Source organism: Chiloscyllium plagiosum, unplaced genomic scaffold, assembly GCF_037043375.1.
Source record: "Chiloscyllium plagiosum isolate Xiang-an unplaced genomic scaffold, Cpla_swu_hap1 HiC_scaffold_2, whole genome shotgun sequence".
In the NCBI taxonomy this organism is placed as follows: domain Eukaryota; kingdom Metazoa; phylum Chordata; class Chondrichthyes; order Orectolobiformes; family Hemiscylliidae; genus Chiloscyllium; species Chiloscyllium plagiosum.
Genome location: NW_028270140.1, coordinates 67557137 through 67578747, shown reverse-complemented (window position 1 = coordinate 67578747; position 21611 = coordinate 67557137). Strand labels below are relative to the sequence as shown.

At 39.7% G+C, this 21611-nt stretch overlaps 1 protein-coding gene across 2 annotated transcripts in view; it reads right to left on the bottom strand.

Moving 5' to 3' along the window:
- LOC122561505 (iron-sulfur cluster assembly 1 homolog, mitochondrial) overlaps positions 1 to 21611 on the bottom strand; it is an 86627-nt gene that overhangs the window by 56508 nt on the left and 8508 nt on the right. For both annotated transcript variants that reach the window (XM_043713256.2, XM_087997523.1), the window contains exons 2-3: positions 15217 to 15270; positions 11609 to 11714 (exon numbers count right to left, since the gene is read on the bottom strand). In XM_043713256.2, the coding sequence (XP_043569191.1) occupies positions 11609 to 11714; positions 15217 to 15270 (160 nt within the window). The remainder of the gene's footprint in view (positions 1 to 11608; positions 11715 to 15216; positions 15271 to 21611) is intronic.

The following is a 21611-nucleotide window of genomic DNA, read 5'->3' as shown; positions in this document are numbered from 1 at the left end:
AATAAGCTGCGGCTATTTTCCCTGGAGCATTAGAGGCTGAGGGGTGACCTTATAGAGGTTTATAAAATCATGACAGGCATGGATAGGGTGAACAGCCAAGGTCTTTTCCCCAGGGTTAGGGGGTCCAAAACTAGAGGCTAACTTAGGTTAAAAAAGATAGAGGAATTAATGGGACTGAAAGCTAATAAATCCCCAGGGCCTGCTATAGGTTTATGGTGACAGGGGAAAAATTTAAAAGGAACCTAAGGGGCTTTTTTTTCCAGCAGAGGGTGGTGCATGTATGGAATGAGCTGCCAGAGGAAGTGGAGGAGGCTGGTACAATAATAACATTTAAAAGACATTTGTATGGGTACATGAATACCAAGGGTTTAGATGGATATGGGCCGGGTGCTGGCAAATAGGACTAGATTGATTAAGAATATCTGCTCGACACAGACAAGTTGGACCGAAGGGTTTGTTCCCATGCTGTGCATCTATGACTCTAAACAGAATTAAAGTATTGGTTTATCTTCACAGAAGAAAAAACACAAATAATTTCCAGAAGTTCGAGGGAACCAAGCATCTAATGAGAAAGCAGATCGAAGGAAACTAAAATTAGGTTAAAAAAGGTAGAGGAATTAATGGGACTGAAAGCTAAGAAATCCCCAGGGCCTGATAATCTACATAGTAAAGGAGGCGGCCAAGAAAACAATTTGATCATTTAATTATCTTCCAAAATTGTGCAGTCCTGGCAGATTGGAGGATGGCAAATATAACAGCCCTATTTGAAAGGGGAAAAAAAAAAGTTAATTACAGAATATTTAGTAAAATGCTACAACCTAAAGGAAATTTCCAAGGAATTCGACAAAGTCAATACAGAATAATGAAGGGAAAATCAGATCCACGTCAGATGCTAAATCACTTGCCCTTCACTCCTTCCTAGAACATCTTGACACCAAGAACAGCTACGTAAGAATCTACTCATTGACTACAGTTCAGCCTTCAACACTATTATCCCCTCGAGACTGATTACTAAACTGAGTGATCTCAGACTAAACCCAACTCTCTGCAACTGGATCCTCAGTTTCCTGACCCACAGGCCACAATCAGTGAAGGCTGGGGACAATATTTCATCGTAAATAACACTCAACACTGGAGCCCCCAGAGGTGCGGACTCGCCCCCTACTGTACTCACTGTATACCCATGACTGCGTCGCCAAATACCAGACTAATGCCGTTTACAAGTTCACTGATGACACCACCACAGTCGGTCAAATCTCAGATGGCGACGAAACAGACTACAGATGGGAGGTGGAAGACCTGGAAAAATGGTGCACTGAGAACAACCTAGCTCTCAATGCTGGCAAAACTAAGGAACTCATTATTGACTTTCGGCTGGATGTTAATCATATCCTCCTATACATTAACAGCACAGAGGTGGAACGAGTGGAGTGTGTCAAGCTCCTGGGAGTGGTCATCCACAACAAGCTTTCTTGGATTCTTCATGTGGATGCACTGGTTACAAAGGCCTAACAATGCCTCTTCTTCCTCAGGCAGCTGAGGAAATTTGGCACGATGGCGAATATCCTTGCCAACTTTTATAGGTGTGCCATTGAGAGCATTCTGTCTGGATGTATCACTACCTGGTATGGCAACTATACCATTCAAGGTCTGAGACGGTTATAGAGAGTGGTGAACTCAACCCGGACAATCACAAAGGCCAACCTCCCATCTATCTACTAGGCCCACTGTCAAGGAAAGGCCACTAGTATTCTTAATGATCCATCTCATCCTGCAATGTTTTTCTACAACCTCTACCATTGGAAAGAAGGTACAGAAGCCTGAACACACGCACCAGCCGGTTTCACAAGAGTTTCTATCCTACTGTTGTTTGAATACTGAATGGACTCAAAGTCTTAACATTCATCTGTACCTGTGATTTTGTTTTTGCTGCTGGTTACCTATTATTTACTAATCTATGCTACTTCACTCTGTGATCTGCCTGTATTGCTCACAAGACAAAGCTTTTCACTATGCCTTGGCACAGGTGAGAATATATTCAATTCAATTCATGTTTGACAAACATATCAGAGACTTTTCAAGAATGATAACTAACAAGATTGATAAGGGAGAACTAGTGGAGGTGGTGTATTTTGACTTCCAGAAAGCATAAAAGCATGTGAGACTTGGGGCTTCTGGCATAGATTGAGAATTGGTTAACAGACAGAACAGCATAGGAATAAATGGGTCTTTTTGGAGTGGAGGTGGTAACTAGTGGGGTACCACAGGGACCAGTGTTTGGGACCCAGCTATTCACAATATATCTCAATAAATTGTATTAGAAAATCAAATGTTATTTTTCCAAGCTTGCTACTAACACAAACCTACATGGACCTGAGAGAATGGTGAGGAGGATGTAAAAGGGTTTCACAGCAATTTAGGCAAGTTGAGTGAGTGAGTAAATGCAAAGCTATTTTCAACAGAAAAGCAGAGTATTATATACTGATGACAGAATGGAAAGTACTGATCTACAAAAGGGGCCTTGGTGTTACTGACAGCAAGCTTGCAAGATGTTAGGAAGGCAAATGGTACAGTGCCTTCATTGCAAAAGGACTTGAGTGCAGGAGCACAGATGTCTTACTGCAGCTATATAGAGCCTTGGTGGAACATTTTTGTGCAGTTTTGCATATTCTTTCTGAGGGTAGAAGATTTGCCATACACAGAATGCAACAGAAGTTCACCAAATTGATCCCTGGGATACCAGGATTGTTTTGTGAGGTGAGACTGGGTGAATTGGACCAACATTCACTGTAGGTAGGATCTTTTGGAACATAAAACCATCAGAGGACTGGACAGACTGGATATAGAAATGATGTTTCCCTTTCTTTGAAGTTGATGACGGGGCATGTGGTTTCCAGAACAAAGGGTCATGTGATAGGCTATTTAGGACTGAGATGAGGAATTCCTTCACTCAGAGGATGGTGATGTTAAGACTAGAGGTTATGTCAATAAATAGGTTTAAGAAAAAACAGATACATTTCTAGAAGCTAAAAGTGTTGATGGGCATGGCGAGTGCTTAGCACAGACAGATGATCAGTCATGATTATGTCGAATGGCATGGATGGGCCAAATAAACCCTGTTCCTAGTTTCTATGTTTGTAGGAGACCATTATTGATTGTTGTAAAAACCATCTGGCTCAAAAATATCTTTCACTAATGTGAAAGAGGTCTGCCATCCTTACCTTGTTTGGCCTACATGTGGCCACAAAATGTGATTTACTCTCACCTGCCCTTTTCACTCACTTCAAAAGGCAATTTGGGATAGGCATCAAACCCTGGATTCAATAGGCAGCCACATATACCATTACAGTGTATATTTTTTAAATAAAAAAATTGCTAAGCAACCAACTGCATGTGCTCTATTATAAATTCCCTACATAAACTTCTTTAAATCCTTTATGGCACTCCTTAAACAAGCTTTGAAGACCATAAAGACATAGGTGTGGAAGGAAGGCCATTCGGCTCATCAAGTCCACTCTGCCATTTAATCATCGCTGATGGGCATTTCAACTCCACTTACACGCACTCTCCCCGTAGCCCTTACTTCCTTGTAAGATCAAGAATTTATCAATCTCTGCCTTGAAGACATTTAACGTTCCAACCTCCACTGCACTCTGTAGCAATTAATTCCACAGGCCTACCACTCTCTGGCTGAAGAAATGTCTCAGAATTTCCATTCTAAATTGATCCCCTCTAATTCTAAGGCTGTGCCCACAGGTCCTAGTCTCTGCTTAACGGAAGAAACTTCCCAGCATCCACCCTTTCTAAGGTATGCATTATCTTGTATGTTTCTATTAGATCTCCCACTCAACCTTCTAAACTCTAATGAATACAATCCCAGGATCCTCAGCCATTTATCGTATGTTAGGCCTACCATTCCAGGGATTATCCGTGTGAATCTCCGCTGGACACGCTCCAGTGCCAGTATGTCCTTGCAGCCCAAAATTGGACACCGTATTCTAAATGGGGCCTAACTATAGCTTTATAAAATCTCAGAAGCACATCACTGCTTTTATATTCCAACCCTCTTGAGATAAATGACAACGTTACATTCGCTTTCTTAATCATGGACTCAACTTGCAACTTAACCTTTAGAGATTCCAAATCCCTTTGTATTTCTGCATTATGAATTTTCTCACTGTTTAGAAAATAGACCATGCCTGTTTTCTTTTCTCCCCCAAGACCTTGCAGTTGCTCGCATTGAATTTCATCAGTCATTTCCTGGACCACTCTCCTAAACTGTCTAAATCTTTCTGTAGTCTCCCCACATCCTCAAAACTACCTGCCTGTCCACCTAACTTCATATCATCGGCAATCATCTATCCCATGTGACTATTTGAATTTTGCTCAATAACTTTCCTTGGAAATGATTTGGGGCTTTTACTAGGTTACTGATATTATATAAATCCAAATTATTGTCATTGTGATAAAGACTCTAGAATTACAAGCATTATGTTTAATTATTACCTACCAATCACAATACAGTTGCCCTTTACCATTATGTGGTATTCATTAATCTTGAATTGCAGAAGACATTACTTTGGCCAAAACTGAACTACTGCTTATTACAGTACAGTGACAATTCAGAGGAAATAAATATCATGATTAAGAAAAATAATTATTTTCATTCTTAAATTGCAAAGAAGCTCAAGGGCATTTGAAAAACCAGATAAAGGTTTTCAATATTCTGAAAAATTTCAGAGAGCAAGTTGTTTCCATTTGTTTAGATTAGATTACTTAGTGTGGAAACAGGCCCTTCGGCCCAACAAGTCCACACCGACCCGCCGAAGCGCAACCCACCCAGACCCATACCCCTACATTTATCCCTACACCTAACACTACGGGCAATTTAGCATGGCCAATTCACCTGACCTGCACATTTTTGGACTGTGGGAGGAAACCGGAGCACCCGGAGGAAACCCATGCAGATACAGGGAGAATGTGCAAACTCCACACAGTCAGTCGCCTGAGGCAGGAATTGAACCCGGGTCTCTGGCGCTGTGAGGCAACAGTGCTAACCACTGTGCCACCATGCCACCCACGGTGTTGAGTTAGTAACAAGATGGCATATATTGAAGCTATTACATCAATCAAATACTTGTAAAAAGAAAACGGAGAGCTTTTTAAACAATAGAACGGTAAGAAATATGAAGGATTTGCACTCCAGTTTGCACTAGAGTGGAATGAAAACTAGCTTTAATGTGATTTAAATATTCATTATGGAAAATAAAGAGCATGAAAGCATGGGAAGGGTTAAAGCGTGGAGACTACTGCCAATCTGTTGCAAGGGGTCTGTGGAATGCTATACTAGTCAAAAAAGTCACTGTGGCAAGAACAGTGGAATGTTCTTACACCAATGAATAGAGTAAGGTTGAGGGAGTAAGGTTGAAGGTGAAAGGTCACTATGGTGGGACAAACTAACACAGTTAGTAAAGTCAGCCTCGCCTGCTAAATATCATCGTGGCAGGTTTGGAATAGGTTGTAATAATAAATGTTTGGGACAGGACATTAAATATCTAATTAATAGTTAGTAGAGTCAGCCTGCTTGAGACAATTAACAATAAATATCTAACCATGACATTAGGAAAATATTAAGTAGGGTCTGCAACAATGGTCTTTCATTCCAGAGTTGACAATAAAGTGTCTAATCATGACATTAGAATAACATTATGTAGAAAATACCATAGTGGTAGAACAAAAGAGATAATGGGAACTAACATCACTGGTTTATTGTATAGCTGGAATGAGATAATTTTGATTAGCACAGTTGGACATGCTGATAAGCTAACAGAAACATAATTTAAAAAAATATAAAAAACCACGGACCCCGAGGTTCATGGGCATTCAAGAATCTGCTTTCTGAGTGTCAGTTTTTTGTTTTCAAATAAAAGACCTACTCCTTGAAGAACTCTCCACATCGCCTGGTGGTTCTCAACATTTTCTCCACGACATCATCTGTCTGGGCATTTTTCAGTTTATGGTTCAGGTATGCATAAATCATCAGGAATGACAAGCCACATTTGGGTTTTCAAGTGTAAGCTTATTTTGCATTTGCACAGTTGGAAACTATATTTGATTAAGAAAATTAACTATCAAAGCCAAAATTTCACAAATTAAACCTGGGACATGTTTTTGCGACTTTGGTTTCAGACAAGGCAGGTAGATCTTTCATTTAGCCATGTTAATCTCTCCAGAGCCTCTCTCCTCCATCTCTCTAATCACTTGCAGCTCCACAAGCTTCCTTGATATACAGTTTCCTCTCATTCTGGATTCCTAAGCATCATGAATTGATGGAGCGTCTTCAGCTGCACAGCCTGCAAGTCCAGGATTTCCCTTGTCTCTATCCTTCTTCCTCAATTTCTTCCTTTAACACACTCCTTAAATTTATCACTTTGACCAAGTTTTAAGTAATCAAAACAACATAGCTACCCTTGTATGGCTTGGTGTCATATTTGTTGTGTTATACTCCAGTGAATTTTCTGGGGACATTTTATTATGTTAAAACTGCTCGAAGTTGCTGCTGTTCAATTAAGTCATTGATTAGAAGCACAATTAAATTGATCCTGTATATATAAACATCCCAAAACATACTAGATCAGAAATCAATAATATTCACTACTTGAAGTTTTAACTACAAACGAACATAAAAGTTTGCAAGGTCAAAACTTCTTTCTCTACATATGCTGCAAAACCTGAGTAATTGCAGTATTTTCTGTTTCTATTAAGAAACAACGTTTTTAAAAAAATTTAACACTTCTGGAGTAGGTCGGATTTGAACCCAGGCCAAGCCGTACAGTCGTAGGGACACTACTTCTGTGCCACAAGAGGACCCTACAACTGAAGTGCAAGTCAAACATTCCCTTCTACTTTCTAAAATATATGCATTGTATTTATGAAAGAGATGAAGAAAGTTCAACAGAACAGAATTTTTGTAACTTATAAAATGAAAGAAATTACCTTCCAGACAATATTAGAGCCTCAAATTTTGTATTGAAGCAGGTAATAAAATTGAAAAAAGCTATTGTTCTACTTAGAATCCCTCCTCACCAAATAAATCGGTGACTACAAATAAGGACTATATTCATTCTAGATTTTCAGTAACAAGTTTTTTTCAAGAAAGAGTTCTTTCTAGTGAAGGCTCTTATAATTTCAAATTTTTACATCTATGAGTGCAAGGCTACAAGTTTGTCATTTCATCTTCATTTACATCTAGAGAGTTGATTCTTAAAACTGCAAGGTTGCTTTGACCAAAGTGGCTCAATTAATTTTCTAAATCTTATTTAAAAGCATTGATGGGAAATCTTGAATATTGATGTTTTTTTAAAAGCTCAACTGATTTTAAGTATTATTATCTTTGATATTTTGGTTTGTGTGGCTGATAATGCAAAAGCTTATTTTCATTAATTTTGTGAAGTGAACTAAGTTTAAACTAAGATTGAAAACAAAGTTATCAGTCATACAGCATAAAATCACAATGCAAACATTAATACACTGCAAACCATAATAATACTGATAAATATTAATACAATAACTGGAGATTTCTTGAAATTAAGATCACATTTTTTGATCTTTTTTTGATCACAAGATAACTTAAGGTTTTATAATTTCAGTAGTAAACAGGATGCAATTTGCAAACATATGAAATATAAGTTATGTGACAAGCACCAATATCACATGGATGATGAAGGAATTATCCATGCCTGGGTAGATTGGGTAATAAGCACTAGAAAAAGAAATGATATGGAGGTATCGGTATTGGATTGAGATGGACAAAATTAAAAATCACAACCAGGTTATTGTCCAACAGATTTAAGTGGAGATACAAACTTTTGGAGCGCTACTCTTTTATCAGGAAGCTAGCGGGGCAGGATCATAGGTCATAGAATTTATAGCAGAAGATCAAAGAGTCATACAACTGATGCAATGCATTGGACAAACTCAGATGGCTGTTAAGTCTTCAATCACCTTAGAATAGGGCTACAGACCTCAATTCATCAATATGTTAACCTCGGAACTTCTTTCAAGTCACATTCACAAGATAACTTAAGGTTTTATTAAAAAAAAGGTGACACCTCAGCTCAGAGAATGCATTAGAAGTGTGAGGTTAGTCTGTCTGTATCTCAGCCTTGAGTCAGACTGGTTCTATTTCCAAAGTAGGAATTTATAAAATGTCACATGGACTGACTGCCCACAGATTGCGTGCTTTTTGAACAAAATAGAATGTATCTGCAAATGCAAATTCACCCCAAAGTGTGTGTGTGTACGTGCATGTAAGGATGAGAGCGCGTGTGACAGTGAGAGTGAATGTGCGCACGTGTCCACATGTATATGAAAGTGAGCGTGCGCATGTATGCGAGTGTGCGCGCGAGTGTCCACATGTATGCGAGTGAGTGCATGCGTGTGTCCGCATGTATGCGAGTGAGTGCATGCGTGTGTCCGCATGTATGCGAGTGAGTGTGCACGCATGTCCATGCGTATACGAAAGTGAGAGTGTGCGCTCGTGTCCGCATGCATGCGAGAGTGAGTGTGCACGTGTGTCCATGTGTATATGAAAGTGAGTGTGCACGCGTGTCCATGTGTACTCGAGAGTGAGTGTGCGCGCGAGTGTGTGCCTGAGAAGACGGACTCAACCGGGATCTCGGGTTCATGTCACACTGCAGGTGACTCCACAACACACTACACTTCACTCTCTCACACACACTCGCACCCTCTCACAGACATATACTCCATCACACTCGTGCATACACTATGAAGCATGCACACACAGAGATACAGACAGAGTCTAAACTCATACCTTGAATGCTTTATCTGAGCAGAGACATCACTTTTCTTTCTACTAAACCTTAAGTTATTTCAGGAATGTGACTTTAAAGAAGTTCTAGGATTTGTGTGTTATGAATTGAGACCTCCAGTCCCATTCTAGGTGATTGAAGACTTAACAGCAATCTATTTTTGTTCAATGCATTGCATCAGTTATATGACACTTTGATCTTCTGCTATAAATTCTGTGTCCTATGATCCTGCCCCAGTAGCTACCTGGTGAAGGAAAGCTTGTACTTCCAAATAAACCTGTTGGACTATAACCTGGTGTTGTGTGATTTTTAACGTAGAAAAAGAAAGTTGATTCGGGGTTAGAACCAGTTGACACTGATCACCAAAGCATCAATTGTTATGTCTGTCCATGGTTTTGGTAGTTAACCATTATGATGTACTTGGTTGTAAATTCAATGGGGGGCGGGAGAGGGAGGACAAAAAAAAAAGAAACTGTATGGAAGTTGCTTTACATGTTAAATAAACTACAAACATTTATTGAGCAGTTTGTGTAATTTTCAGAACTTATTTTGAATTAAGAACTATAATTGCTACAGATTCCTTTTGATATTCCAGTGACATGGTTCATATTTCCAGCAGAAGAATAGCCAATGTCTTGCATCAGTGTTTCTTTAACCCTATACAGGGTTTCAATAACCTATGGATAATGGAATAGGGCATAATATCCAATTTCTAAAATTTTACGCATGACATTTGCTCTAACTGCTGTTTCTAACATGCAAGAAAACACAAGACTTGTTTTATTATTTACTATAAAGTATTATCAGATTATATTGCGATTAGTCTACCTAATGCTGCTAAATTTTTGCTTCTGATTTTATCAACAAACCCGATTCATATCTATAGCTTAACATACACAATCCGTCAGTGCTCCAATGTTAAGAGAGGTCCCAAAGTAAACAAATGACAGATTTATTATTAATTTGGAACATACTTAGTCCCAGGTTACTTCATGGACCAGGTTAAATGTTGCAAATAACCAAAATATCTCGCAAGCACAGAAATCATAACAAAATGTTTTGTGGGTTTAACTAACCACTGCCATCTGCATTAAAATCAGTCATAATAAAGCCAAAATGTTAAATGTTAATAGAGTCATAGAGGTGTACAGCATGGAAACAGATCTTTCGGTCCAACCTGTCCACGCCGACCAGATATCCCAACCCAATCTAGTCCCACCTGCCAGCACCCGTTTATGTTCTCAATTAAACAAAAAAATTATAGAGGTATGATTTAATAGGTACAATATCATTATTAAGACTATTTTAAATGCTAATTCGTTGTGAAGTGCATAAATAATTCATATGTGATCTAGTCAATTTTCTGATTTTGATCCTGGTTTGCTAATGTCCTTGAGGGAAGGAGATCTACCATCCTTCTCCAATCTAGCCAACATAGTAACTTCACACTCACAGCAATATGGCTGGCTCTTAACTGCTCTCTAAATGGCTTAGCAGATCACTCAGATCAACAGCAAATAGAAATGGACAACAAATGCTGAATTTGTCTCTGGCACTCAAATCCCCTGGAACAATAAATAACAAGATAAAGAAAGTAGATCTAAAGTCAGCCTTATTTCAAATACAGCAGGGTGTCAGATCAAAATGGACATGTTTAGAGCTGTGAATGGCAAATTTAGAACAAATGTAAAGAACTACTTTCTTACACCAATTTAGAATAAAAACAGCAAAGGTCAAGATTAAGGACTTATCTAGTAAACATACAAAAATGTATAAAAATATGAATGTCTTACTAAAACTATACAAGACTCAAGTAAGATCACACCTAGTATACTATCGACAGTTTAGGTCCCATTATCTAAGGGAAAATATACTTGCATTGAAGGCAGTCTGGAGTAGGATCATGAGGCTGATTCCAAGTATGAAGGGGTATTCCTTTGAAAGAGGTTGAGTAAGCTTGGCTTGGACCAAATGAGTTCATAAGAATGAGAAGAGACTTTACTGAAAAAGTAATCTTGGGAGGCTTGACAGGCCAAATGTAAAGTGGTTGTTTCTCCATCTGGGAGAGTGTAGAATCAGAGGGCATAATTTCAGAGAAAGGGATCACCCATTTAAGATAGAAATGAAACAGAATTCCTTCTCTCAGTGGAATTCTTTACTGCAGAGGCTGTCAAGGCTGGGTTATTGAAAATGTTTAAGCAATAAAGAAATCATGTGTTAAGGGGACTAAGCAGAGAGTGGAGTTAAGAATTATCAGCCATGATCTCATTGAATGGTAGAGCAGACTTGATGGTCCAATGGCTGATTTCTGATCCAATCTTTTACGGTTAAAATAATGGATTTGAAATTTGTAGAGAGCAGAATTCATATTTTGGAAGGACAGCATCTAACAGGTCAAAGCATTTAAATCTATTTTATGGTCAGCTGGATCCCATTAATAGTACATTCAACTAAGTAACTCAGCAAAGACCAGGCACTGAGTCTGAAAAGTTGTCACAGGGCAATTGCACTGAGCTTTGAATTGATTTCAGTCTGAACCTGTTCAGTTTCAAATCTATTTAGGCTTTCAAACTAGCCCTATACTTCAGGAAAGCTAAACTACATTATCGATCACTAAGTTCCATTGAAACAATTGCAGTTTTCTTTTAAAACTGTGAGGGAATGATATAAAATTAAAATCTGGATTTCAGTATTTACAATATAAACAGATATTTAAAATAAAGTACAATCCTGATGGAAAACAAAACAAAGAAGATGTATATAATAAGGGACCTTACCATCCTGGACCACCTCTTCATCTGATTCTCTTTTCTCCTTTGTGTATTCTAAAGTGTAAGACAAACCATTGCATCCTCTGGTTCGAACTCCAATTTTCAATCCAATCTACCACAGAATTATATTTTAGAAAAAAGTGCAGGTTGTTCACTTCCTTAATTACATTTACTGTCCCATAAGAATTTTATCATTAACAAATATGCTGCAAATTAACTTACACTTTTAATCAATCATTCTCAGGGTCACAACCACAAGGCATGAAGGAAATTCCTACATTGATTTTTATTTTAAAAACACTAGTTTAACTTTTAAAATGTCACTTTCAGACAGGTAAGTTGACTGTTTCTAGAAATTTCTAGCGATTACCCAAGACAAAAACTAACTTATCATTTCTCTCAAATGTTGCACTTCCATTTGTATAAACCTGTACTAAAACCCACACAAAGAGCAAATGAAATATAAGAGAAATTAATTACAGATAAACACAGCATGGATAGAAAAAAGGGAAATCATTCTTGACAAATCTACTTGAATTCTTTGAGGTTGTAACTCATACAGTTGATTGGGGGAGCCAGTGGATGTGATTTATTCACACTTTCAGAAGGCTTTTGACAAAGTCCCACAGAAGAGATTAATGTGTAAAATTGAAGTGCATAGTATTGTGGGTAGTGTATTGAAATGAATAGAAAATTGATAAGCAGACAGGAAACAGTCGGAATAAATGGGTCTTTTTAGGAATAACAGGCAGACTAGTGGGGTACTGCAGGGATTAGTACTAGGATTCCAGCTATTCACAATATAACGATTTAAATGAAGGAATTAAATGCAATATCTCAAAACGTGTAGCTAGGTGGAAGGGTGAGCGGTAAAGAGAATGCAGAGATGTTGCAGAGTGATTGGGACAACTTGAGTGAGTGGGCAAATGTGTGGCAGATGCAGTATACAGTGGATAAATAAGAGGTTATCCACTTTGATAGCAAAAATAGGAATGCAGATTATTATTTCAATGGGCTGTAAGTTGAGAGAAGGAAATTTTCAGTGAAACATGGGAACCTTCAAGTACCAGTTTGGTGCAAGTGCGCAGGTGCAGCAGACAGTAAAAAAGGAAAATTGTATGTTGGCCTTAATAGTGAGAGGATGTGAGTAAAAGAACAAGGATGCAAGGCACTGGTGAGGTCACACTTGGAATATTGTGCAGTTTTAGTCGCCTTATCTGGAGGAAAAATGTTCTTGCTATACAGGGAATGGAGTGAAGGTTTACCAAATTGATTCCAGGGGTGGGAGGACTGATGTATGAGGAGAGAGAGATTGAGTCAGTTGCGATGGTATTCATTGTAGTTTAGAAGAATGAGGGGGAAATCTCAGAAACCTATAAAATCGTCACAGGATGAAAAAGGTTAGCTGTAGGAAGGATGTTCCCGATGGTGAGAGCCCAGAACTGGGGTCATAGTTTAAGGTTAAGATATAAACCTTTACGGATTGAAATGAGAAGAAATTTCTTCACCCAGAGAATGATTAGCCTGAGGAATTCACTGCTAAAGAAAGTGTTGAGGCCAAAACATTATGGGTTTTCAAAAAGAATATAGATATAGCTCTCGTAGCAAAAGGGATCAAGCTACATATGGAAGGACTGGTTTAGGATATTGAGCTTCATGATCAGCCATGATTACAATGAACAGACTCGAGAGGTCAAATGGCCTACTCCTGTTCCTATCTTCTACGTTTCAAAGTAAAAATCACCTCTATGACAAGAAGGGCTATTAAATAATTCAACTCACTTTCTCACCTTGTTTGTGACAGCTACGGCAACAATGTTATGGCGCAAAGACGTTTACATTTCAGGAATGAGTGGGGTAATTTCTTTCACATAAGGCACTTCTAACTTTTTTCATTTATTTTGAAATCTGAAAGTATTTATTTGTATCCATAAGATGGCTTTGGTTGTTGGAGGCTAATCAGTTCAGCCACACAACGCTGATACAGGATTCATTAGAGTAGGGTCTTAAGCCCAACCAAACTCAGTTCCTTCATTAACAACTTCCCCACCAACCATGAGGCCAGAAATAGGGAATGTTTTGCTCATGATTGTAGTGTTCAGTACCATCCACAACTCCTCAGATAATGAAGTACGATATGCTCACTTGTAGCCAGGCATGGACAACATTCAGGCTTGCATTGACATATGGCATGAAATGTTACCTGTCATTAAAGTGTCAAGTGTTGATCATCTTGAATGAGAGAAAATTGACCCATTGCCCCTTACAGTCAGGGTTTTACAATATGGAAAGAGGTCCTTTGTCCAATCTTGTCTGTGCCAGTCATCAAGTACCTATCTACTCTCGTCTAATTTTCCAGCATTTGACCCATAGCCTTCTTTACAATGGTGTTTCAATAGTTTATCGAAGTACTTAAACACCTTTATCCCTTGTTCAGGCAGTGAGCGCCAGATAACCTTTAACCTCTGGGGAAAAAAAGTTTTCCTCAAATCCTCTCCTAAACCTCATCTTAAATCTACAGTCATCTCCACAGTAGGAAAAGGTTTCTTCCCATCTACCCTGCACCCCTCATGATTTTGCATACCTTAGTTAGGTGTCCTCTTAGCCTTCTTTGTTCAGTAACTCCAGCCTATATGGTGTCTCTTCATAGCTAAATCACCCTGGCAATGGCATATCCTGGCAAATCTGCTCCACACCCTCTCTAACACAATCACATTCCTCTTCTAGCAATGCAACCAGAATTGCACACAGTACTCCTGCTCTGGCCTAACTAACATTTATATAGCTCCACTGCACGTCACTGCTCTTGTAACCTTCACAATTTTGTAACCTTGACTAATAAAAACAAGTATGCCAAATACCTTCTGAGCTATCTTATCCACCAGTCCTGTTGCCTTCACTGCCTACAGGCATGCGCCAAGTCACTTTGATCCTCTGTACTCATTGCGTATTCCTTTAGATTTCTAAAATTCCCTTAGGCTGCTAAACTTTCAGGATTAAATTCCTTCTGTGACTGTTGTGGCCATCTGGCCAGCCTGTTTAAATCATCCTATAATCAGTTTACAACATCCCCAACTTCTCTGTCATCTGAATGATGATCAAAAACTGATCAAAATTTCTGCATTCATGTCTAGATCATTAATACAAACTACAAACAAAACTCTGTGGTACACCGCTGAACACAGGTTACCAGTCATAAAGAAACATGACCAACGTTCACCCTCTGGTTCCTGCCAATAAGCTCATTTTGGATCCAATGTGCCAAATAGCCCTGGATCCAAATCAGCTCTTACCATTTTGACCCATCTGTCATGTTAGACTAGATCAACTGTAATACCCTCAACTACACACCTGATCACCTGCTCAAAACTTCCATCAAACTTGTTACAGACTTTCAACAGCATTACCATTGATACAGTACTTTTATTCATTTATTCAACAGATGATACAAAAGGAAAGTTAAATTATTTTGCAAGGTATAAGTAGCATCACATGTACAACTTCTGCTGCAAAGTAAAGCATTTTTTAAACAAAAAAATGCATGTGCATCAATTCTTGAATTTTCCTCATAATGGACAAGCATGCAAGTGTGATAGACAGCTAAAAATACTTACATATTCAGGTTTTTCCTGAAGCAGCTGTTTAATTTTGTTAACAGCTAAAGGAGTCTAGATAGGAGAAAAAAAATAAGTTTAAATGTTCAACAATGATTTCAAAATTGTAACATCACACCCACATAATTTAAAAACTTATCACTACATATCTATGAAATGATAACACAGAACTTTTTAATATACAAAATGTTTATCAAATTTGGGAACTCATTTCTCATGCACGTTCTGGTGAAATCAGTTGGAGACCAGGCTACTTTTTAAACAAATCCCACCTAATTCTCATAATTGAATTTCTTCATTTCCTTCCACCACCAGAGCCCACATAAAGCCTGCATTTGTTATCATAATTTCAGAACAATTTTGATCAAACAAAAATTCACTTTGAAAAGAGAAGGAAAGTCTATAACAAGTTTGATTGAAATATTTGAGTAGGTGACTCAGTGTGTATTTAGGAGTACCACAGTTGATCTAATCTCGCATGGACTATAACAGACCAGCCAAGGTAGTAAGAGCTGATTGGATCCAAAGATTTTTGGCACATTGGACCCAAAATTATCTTACTGCAGGAAGCAGAGGGTGAACGTTATTACGTTGGGTATTTGACATGAGGTCACTGTTAGAATATTGCGTGCAATTCTGGTCTCCTTCCTATTGGAAAGATGTTGTGAAACTTGAAAGGGTTCAGAAAAGATTTACAAGGATGTTGCCAGGGTTGGAGGATTTGAGCTACAGGGAGAGGCTGAACAGGCTGGGGATTTTCCCTGGAGCGTTGAGGCTGAGGGGTGACCTTATAGAGGTTTACAAAATTATGAGGGACATGGATAGGGTAAATAGGCAAAGTATTTTCCCTGGGGTCGGGGAGTCCAGAACTAGAGGCCATAGATTTAGGGTGAGAGGGAAAAGTCTCCCTGCAGCCAGCAACATTCTTCCACTCCAACAACTTAACTTTACTAATCCATCCACCTATGCCTGCGTCCAAGTCGTTTATAAAAATGACAAACAATAATAGTCCCAAAACAGATCCTTATGGCACACCACTAGTAACTGGACTCCAGGCTAAATATTTTCCATCAACCACCACTCGTTGCCTTCTTACAGAAAGCCAGTTTCTAATCCAAACTGCTAAATCACCCTCAATCGGCATTTCTCCAACAGCCGATCATGTGGAACCTTGTCAAAGGCTTTACTGAAGAACATGTACACCACGTCAACTGCCCTACCCTCATCCACATAGTTGGTCATCTTCTCAAAAAATTCAATGAGGTTTGTGAGACACGATCTGCCCTTGAAGAATCCATGTTGACTATTTCCAATCAAATTGCTGCCTGCTAGATGGTTACAAATCCTCTCTCTTATAAATTTTTTTCAAAACTTTTCCTATAACAGATGCAAGGCTCACTGGTCTATAATTATCTGGGTCATCTCTTCTGCCCTTCATGAACAAGGAATCAATATTTGCAATCCTCCAGTCCTCTGGTACTGGACCTGTACACAATGTCAACTCAAAGATCAAGGCCAAAGGTTTGGCCATCTCCTCCCTAGCTTCCCAGAGAATTCTCAGAAAAATCCCATCCATCCCAGGGGACTTATCTACTTTCACACCTTCTATAATTGATAACACCTCCTCCTTACTAATCCTGATGTAAAGCTTTGGCCTGAAACATCGATTTTCCTGCTCCTTGGATGCTGCCTGACCTGCTGTGCTTTTTCAGCACTACTCTAATCTTGAGTCAATCCTTTCAAGTCAGACTGGAGGCCTGTGACCAGTGGAGTGCCACAAGGATCGGTGCTGGGTCCTCTACTTTTTATCATTTACTTAAATGATTTAGATGTGAGCATAAGATATACAGTTAGTAAATTTGCAGATGACGCCAAAATTGGAGGTATAGTGGACAGTGAAGAGGGTTACCTCAGATTACAACAGGATCTGGACCAGATGGGTCAATGGGCTAACAAGTGACAGATGGAGTTTAATTCAGATAAATGCGAGGTGCTGCATTCTGGGAAAGCAAATCTTAGCAGGACTTATACACTTAATGGTAAGGTCCTAGGGAGTGTTGCTGAATAAAGAGGCTTTGGAGTGCAGGTTCATAGCTCCTTGAAAGTAGTTGTAGGTAGATAGGATAGTGAATGTGGTGTTTGGTATGCTTTCCTTTTTTGGTCAGAGTATTGAGTACAGGGGTTGGGAGGTCATGTTGCGGCTGTACAGGACATTGGTTAAGCCACTGCTGGAATATTGCTTGCAATTCTGGTCTCCTTCCTATCGGAAAGATGTTGTGAAACTTGAAAGGGTTCAGAAATGACTTACAAGGATGTTGCCAGGGTTGGAGGATTTGAGCTGTAGGGAGGCGCTGAACAAGCTGGGGCTGTTTTTCCTGGAGTGTTGGAGGCTGAGAGGTGACCTTATAGAGGTTTACAAAATTATGAGGGGCATGGATAGGATAAATAGCCAAAGTCTTTTCCCTGGGGTCAGGGAGTCCAGAACTAGAGGGCATAGGTTTAGGGTGAGAGGGAAAAGATATAAAAGACAACGGGGCAACTTTTTCACATAGAGGGTGGTACGTGTATGGAATGAGCTGCCAGAGTAAGTGGTAGAGGCTGGTACAATTGCAACATTTAAGAGGCATTTGGATGGGTATATGAATAGGAAGGGTTTTGGGGGGATATGGGCCAGGTGCTGGCAGATGGGACTAGATTGGGTTGGGATATCTGGTCAGCATGGACGGGTTTGACCGAAGGGTCTGTTTCCATGCTGTACACCTCTATGACTCTAAGTCTAATACCTGTATCTGAGTCGACTCCTCCACAATATTCTCCTTTTCCTGAGTGAAAACAGATGAGAAATCTTCGTTTAGCACCTCTCAGATCTCCACAGGGTCCACTCAACTTCCTGCTTCTGTCTTTGACAGGCCCTATTCCTATCCTAGTTATCCTTTTATTCCTCACATATCTATAGAAAGCTTTAGGGATTTCCTTTATTCTACCTGCTGAAGACTGTTCATGTCCCCTCCTTGCTCTTCTTAACTCTCTTCAAATCCTTCCTAACTACTCTGTAATTCTCCATCGCCTCATCTAAACCATCTTGCCTCAACGTCACATAAGCCTCCTCCTTCTTTAGTAAACCATGGTTCCTTTACCTTAACACTTCCTGCCTGCCTGACAGGGACACACCAATCAAAGACACGCAATATCTGTTCCCTAAACCAACTCCGCATTTCGACTGTACCCATCCTCTGCATTTTGCTGCTCCATTCTATGTCTCTTAAGTCTTGCCTGATCACATCATAACTCCCCTTCCCTTATCTATCATTCTTGACCTATGGCATGCGCCTATCCCATTCCATCGCTAAAATAAACGCAATCAAATTATGGTCACTCTTTCCAAAGTACTCATCTATCAGTAAATCAAACACCTGGCCTCGGTCATTACCAAGTACCAGATGCAGTGTGGCCTCCCCTCGTCAGCCCTTCGACATCCTGTGTCAGGAAACCCTCCTGCATACATTGGACAAAAACTGATCCATCCGACGTACTAGAGTTATAGCATTTCCAGTCAATGCTGGGGAAGTTGAAGTCCTCCATATTGACTACCCTTTTCCTTTCACTCCTGCCCAGAATCAGTTTGCCAATCCTTTCCTCCACATCCCTGGAATTTTGCAGAGGCCTATAAAAAACTCCCATCAGTGTGACCTCTCCTCTCCTGTTTCTAAACTCAGCCCACACTACTTCAGTAGATGAGTCCTCATCAAAAGTTCTTTCAGCCACCATTATACCGTCCTTGACTAACAAAGCCACACCTTCCCCTGTTTTTACTACCTTCCCTGATCTTAATGGAAGATCTAAACCCTGAACCTGCAACATCTGTTCCTTACCTTCCTCTATCGATGTCTCAGAAATGGCCACAACATCAAAGTCACCAGGTACCTATCCATGCTGATAGCTCACCTACCTTATTCCGGATACTTCTGGCGTTGAAGTAGATACACTTCAAACCAGCTTGCTGTCTGCCAGCATATTCCTATGACCATGAAATCCTGTCCATGCCCTCCCTACTCTCATCCTTCTGTGCATTGGAACTACACCTCAAGTTCCCATCCCCCTGCTAAGCTAGTTTAAATCCACCCGAATAGTACCAGCAAATTTGCCACCATGATATTAGTACCCCTCGGTTTCAAGTAAGTTCAAGTCCGACCTGTTTGTAGAGGTCTTACCTTCCCCAGAATTAGCCGCAATTATCCATAAACCTGAAACCCTCCCTCCTGCACCATCCCTACTGCCACATGTTCAGCTGATATCTCTCCCGGTTCTTCGCCTCGTTATCATGTGGCACGGGTAATAAACCAGAGATAACAACTCTGTTTGTGCTCACTCTGCTTCCACCCTAGCTCCCTGAAATCCTGCCCCTTTTTCTACCTAGGTCATTGGTACTTATGTGGACCACAACTTGGGGCTGGTCACCCTCTCCTTTCGGGACCCCAAAGACACAATCCAAGACATCACAGACCCTGGCACCTGGGAGGCAACACACCAACCATAAGTCTCTTTCGTTCCCAACAAACCTTCTATCTGATCCTCTAACTATTGAATCCCCAATGACTAACATTCTCCTCCTTGCCCCCTTCCCTTTTATGCAGCAGGGACAGATTCTGTGCCAGAGACCTGCACCCCTGTGCATGCCCCTGGTAAGTGTGCCCCCCAATAGTATGCAAAACGGTATACCTGTTTTTCAGGGGAATGACCAGAGAGGACCCCTATACTGACAACAAGCAAAACTAATGTAATTTACAAAATACTTTGCAAGAACTGAAATAAACACTACATTGGACAAACAGGCAGAAAACTAACCATCAGAATACATTAACATCAACTAGCCACAAAATGACATGACCCACTCTCACTAGTATTCTTCCATACAGATATGGAAGGACTCCACTTCGACTGGGACAACACATCCATCCTAGGACAACGCAAACAGAGACACGCACAAGAACTCGTAGAATCATGGCATTCCAACCAGAACTCTATCAACAAACACACTGATCTGGATCCCATTTACCACTCCCCGAGAAAAAGAACAGGACATTACATCACCACAGGAAATGATGTCACCAACCCTAGGAAACTCAAACATATAAATACAAAGCGGGCTACACCACCAGTGCTTCATTCAGAGGCTTGCTCAAGATGTTACCTGGTATGGTGATGAAACATCTGGAAACGAACCTGCCAGCTCAGCGAGCAAACCTACATGTGGAACCTCAATAGGAGCTACAAATCTTCTCAAAACTCAGTTAAAAAGGAAGTTAGGATCCAACAAGCCAGGTTTCATTCTGGTATTTGATTTTTCCAATATTAACATAAACTAAAATCATAATGTAAATCAAATTTTGCAATCTAACTTTATAATTTAATTCAGACATTATTCTGCTAAATAGCTCTGTCATTTTGAAAGCCGTTATGTCAATGTTAAGGTTTGGAGTTCAAAACTGAATGTTGTACTCGCAATAGGGCTTGCCACAGATCTATGCAACTGAAATATTATTTTGTAACTTTGACAGTAGAGAATTGGAAGAATAATGATCAGTTCTTTATACTAGTTTTTGTACCTGTGCAGCAGCATTTTGTTGATTGTACACATGAACACCTAAATAAATTCTTTAGGTCCATATAACAATTCAACTGAGGCTCAGAGGTCTATTGCACAGAAAAGAACCCTTCCACCCATCAAGTTTATGTCAGGCAAAACCAACCACCTAACATTCTAATCCCGTTTTTCAGCAATCTTAACATCCTGTACTACTGTGCACGCTCAAGAAAGGGAGATTTTTTTTAAAATTTGGTTTTCTTGGTTCATACTTTGGAAGGTCTTTTCACAGGATAAATTGAAGCCCAGAATTAGGGGCCCAGTACAAAAGAAAGGGTGATGTCACAGGAAAGCCATAAGTTAATTAGTTTGTAACAGCTGCTAATTTGATTAATCTATTATTGGTTACTCTCAGATTAAAGGCAAATTGGAAAAATATTTACAGGCACAAACTAAAGTACCAGTAGGACTTTTAAAAAAAAGTAGTAAATAAAATGGAGATAAAGGCCAGGCAATGTATTGTATCTGCATGATGTGGGAGCTGGTGGACCCCACAGCTATTTACGTTACACATCAATGATCTGGAAGAAAAAGGCAGTGCATTATTGCAAAGTTTGCAGATGACACAAAGATAAGTGGAGGGACGGGTAGTGTTGGAGAAGCAGGGAAGCTTCAGAAGACTTGACTGGCTAGGAGAAAGGGCAAAGAAGTGGCAGATGGAATATAATGTGGGAAAGTGAGAGATTACGCACCTTGGTAGGAAAAATACAGGCCTAAACTATTTACAAAATGGGGAAAGGCTTCAAACGTC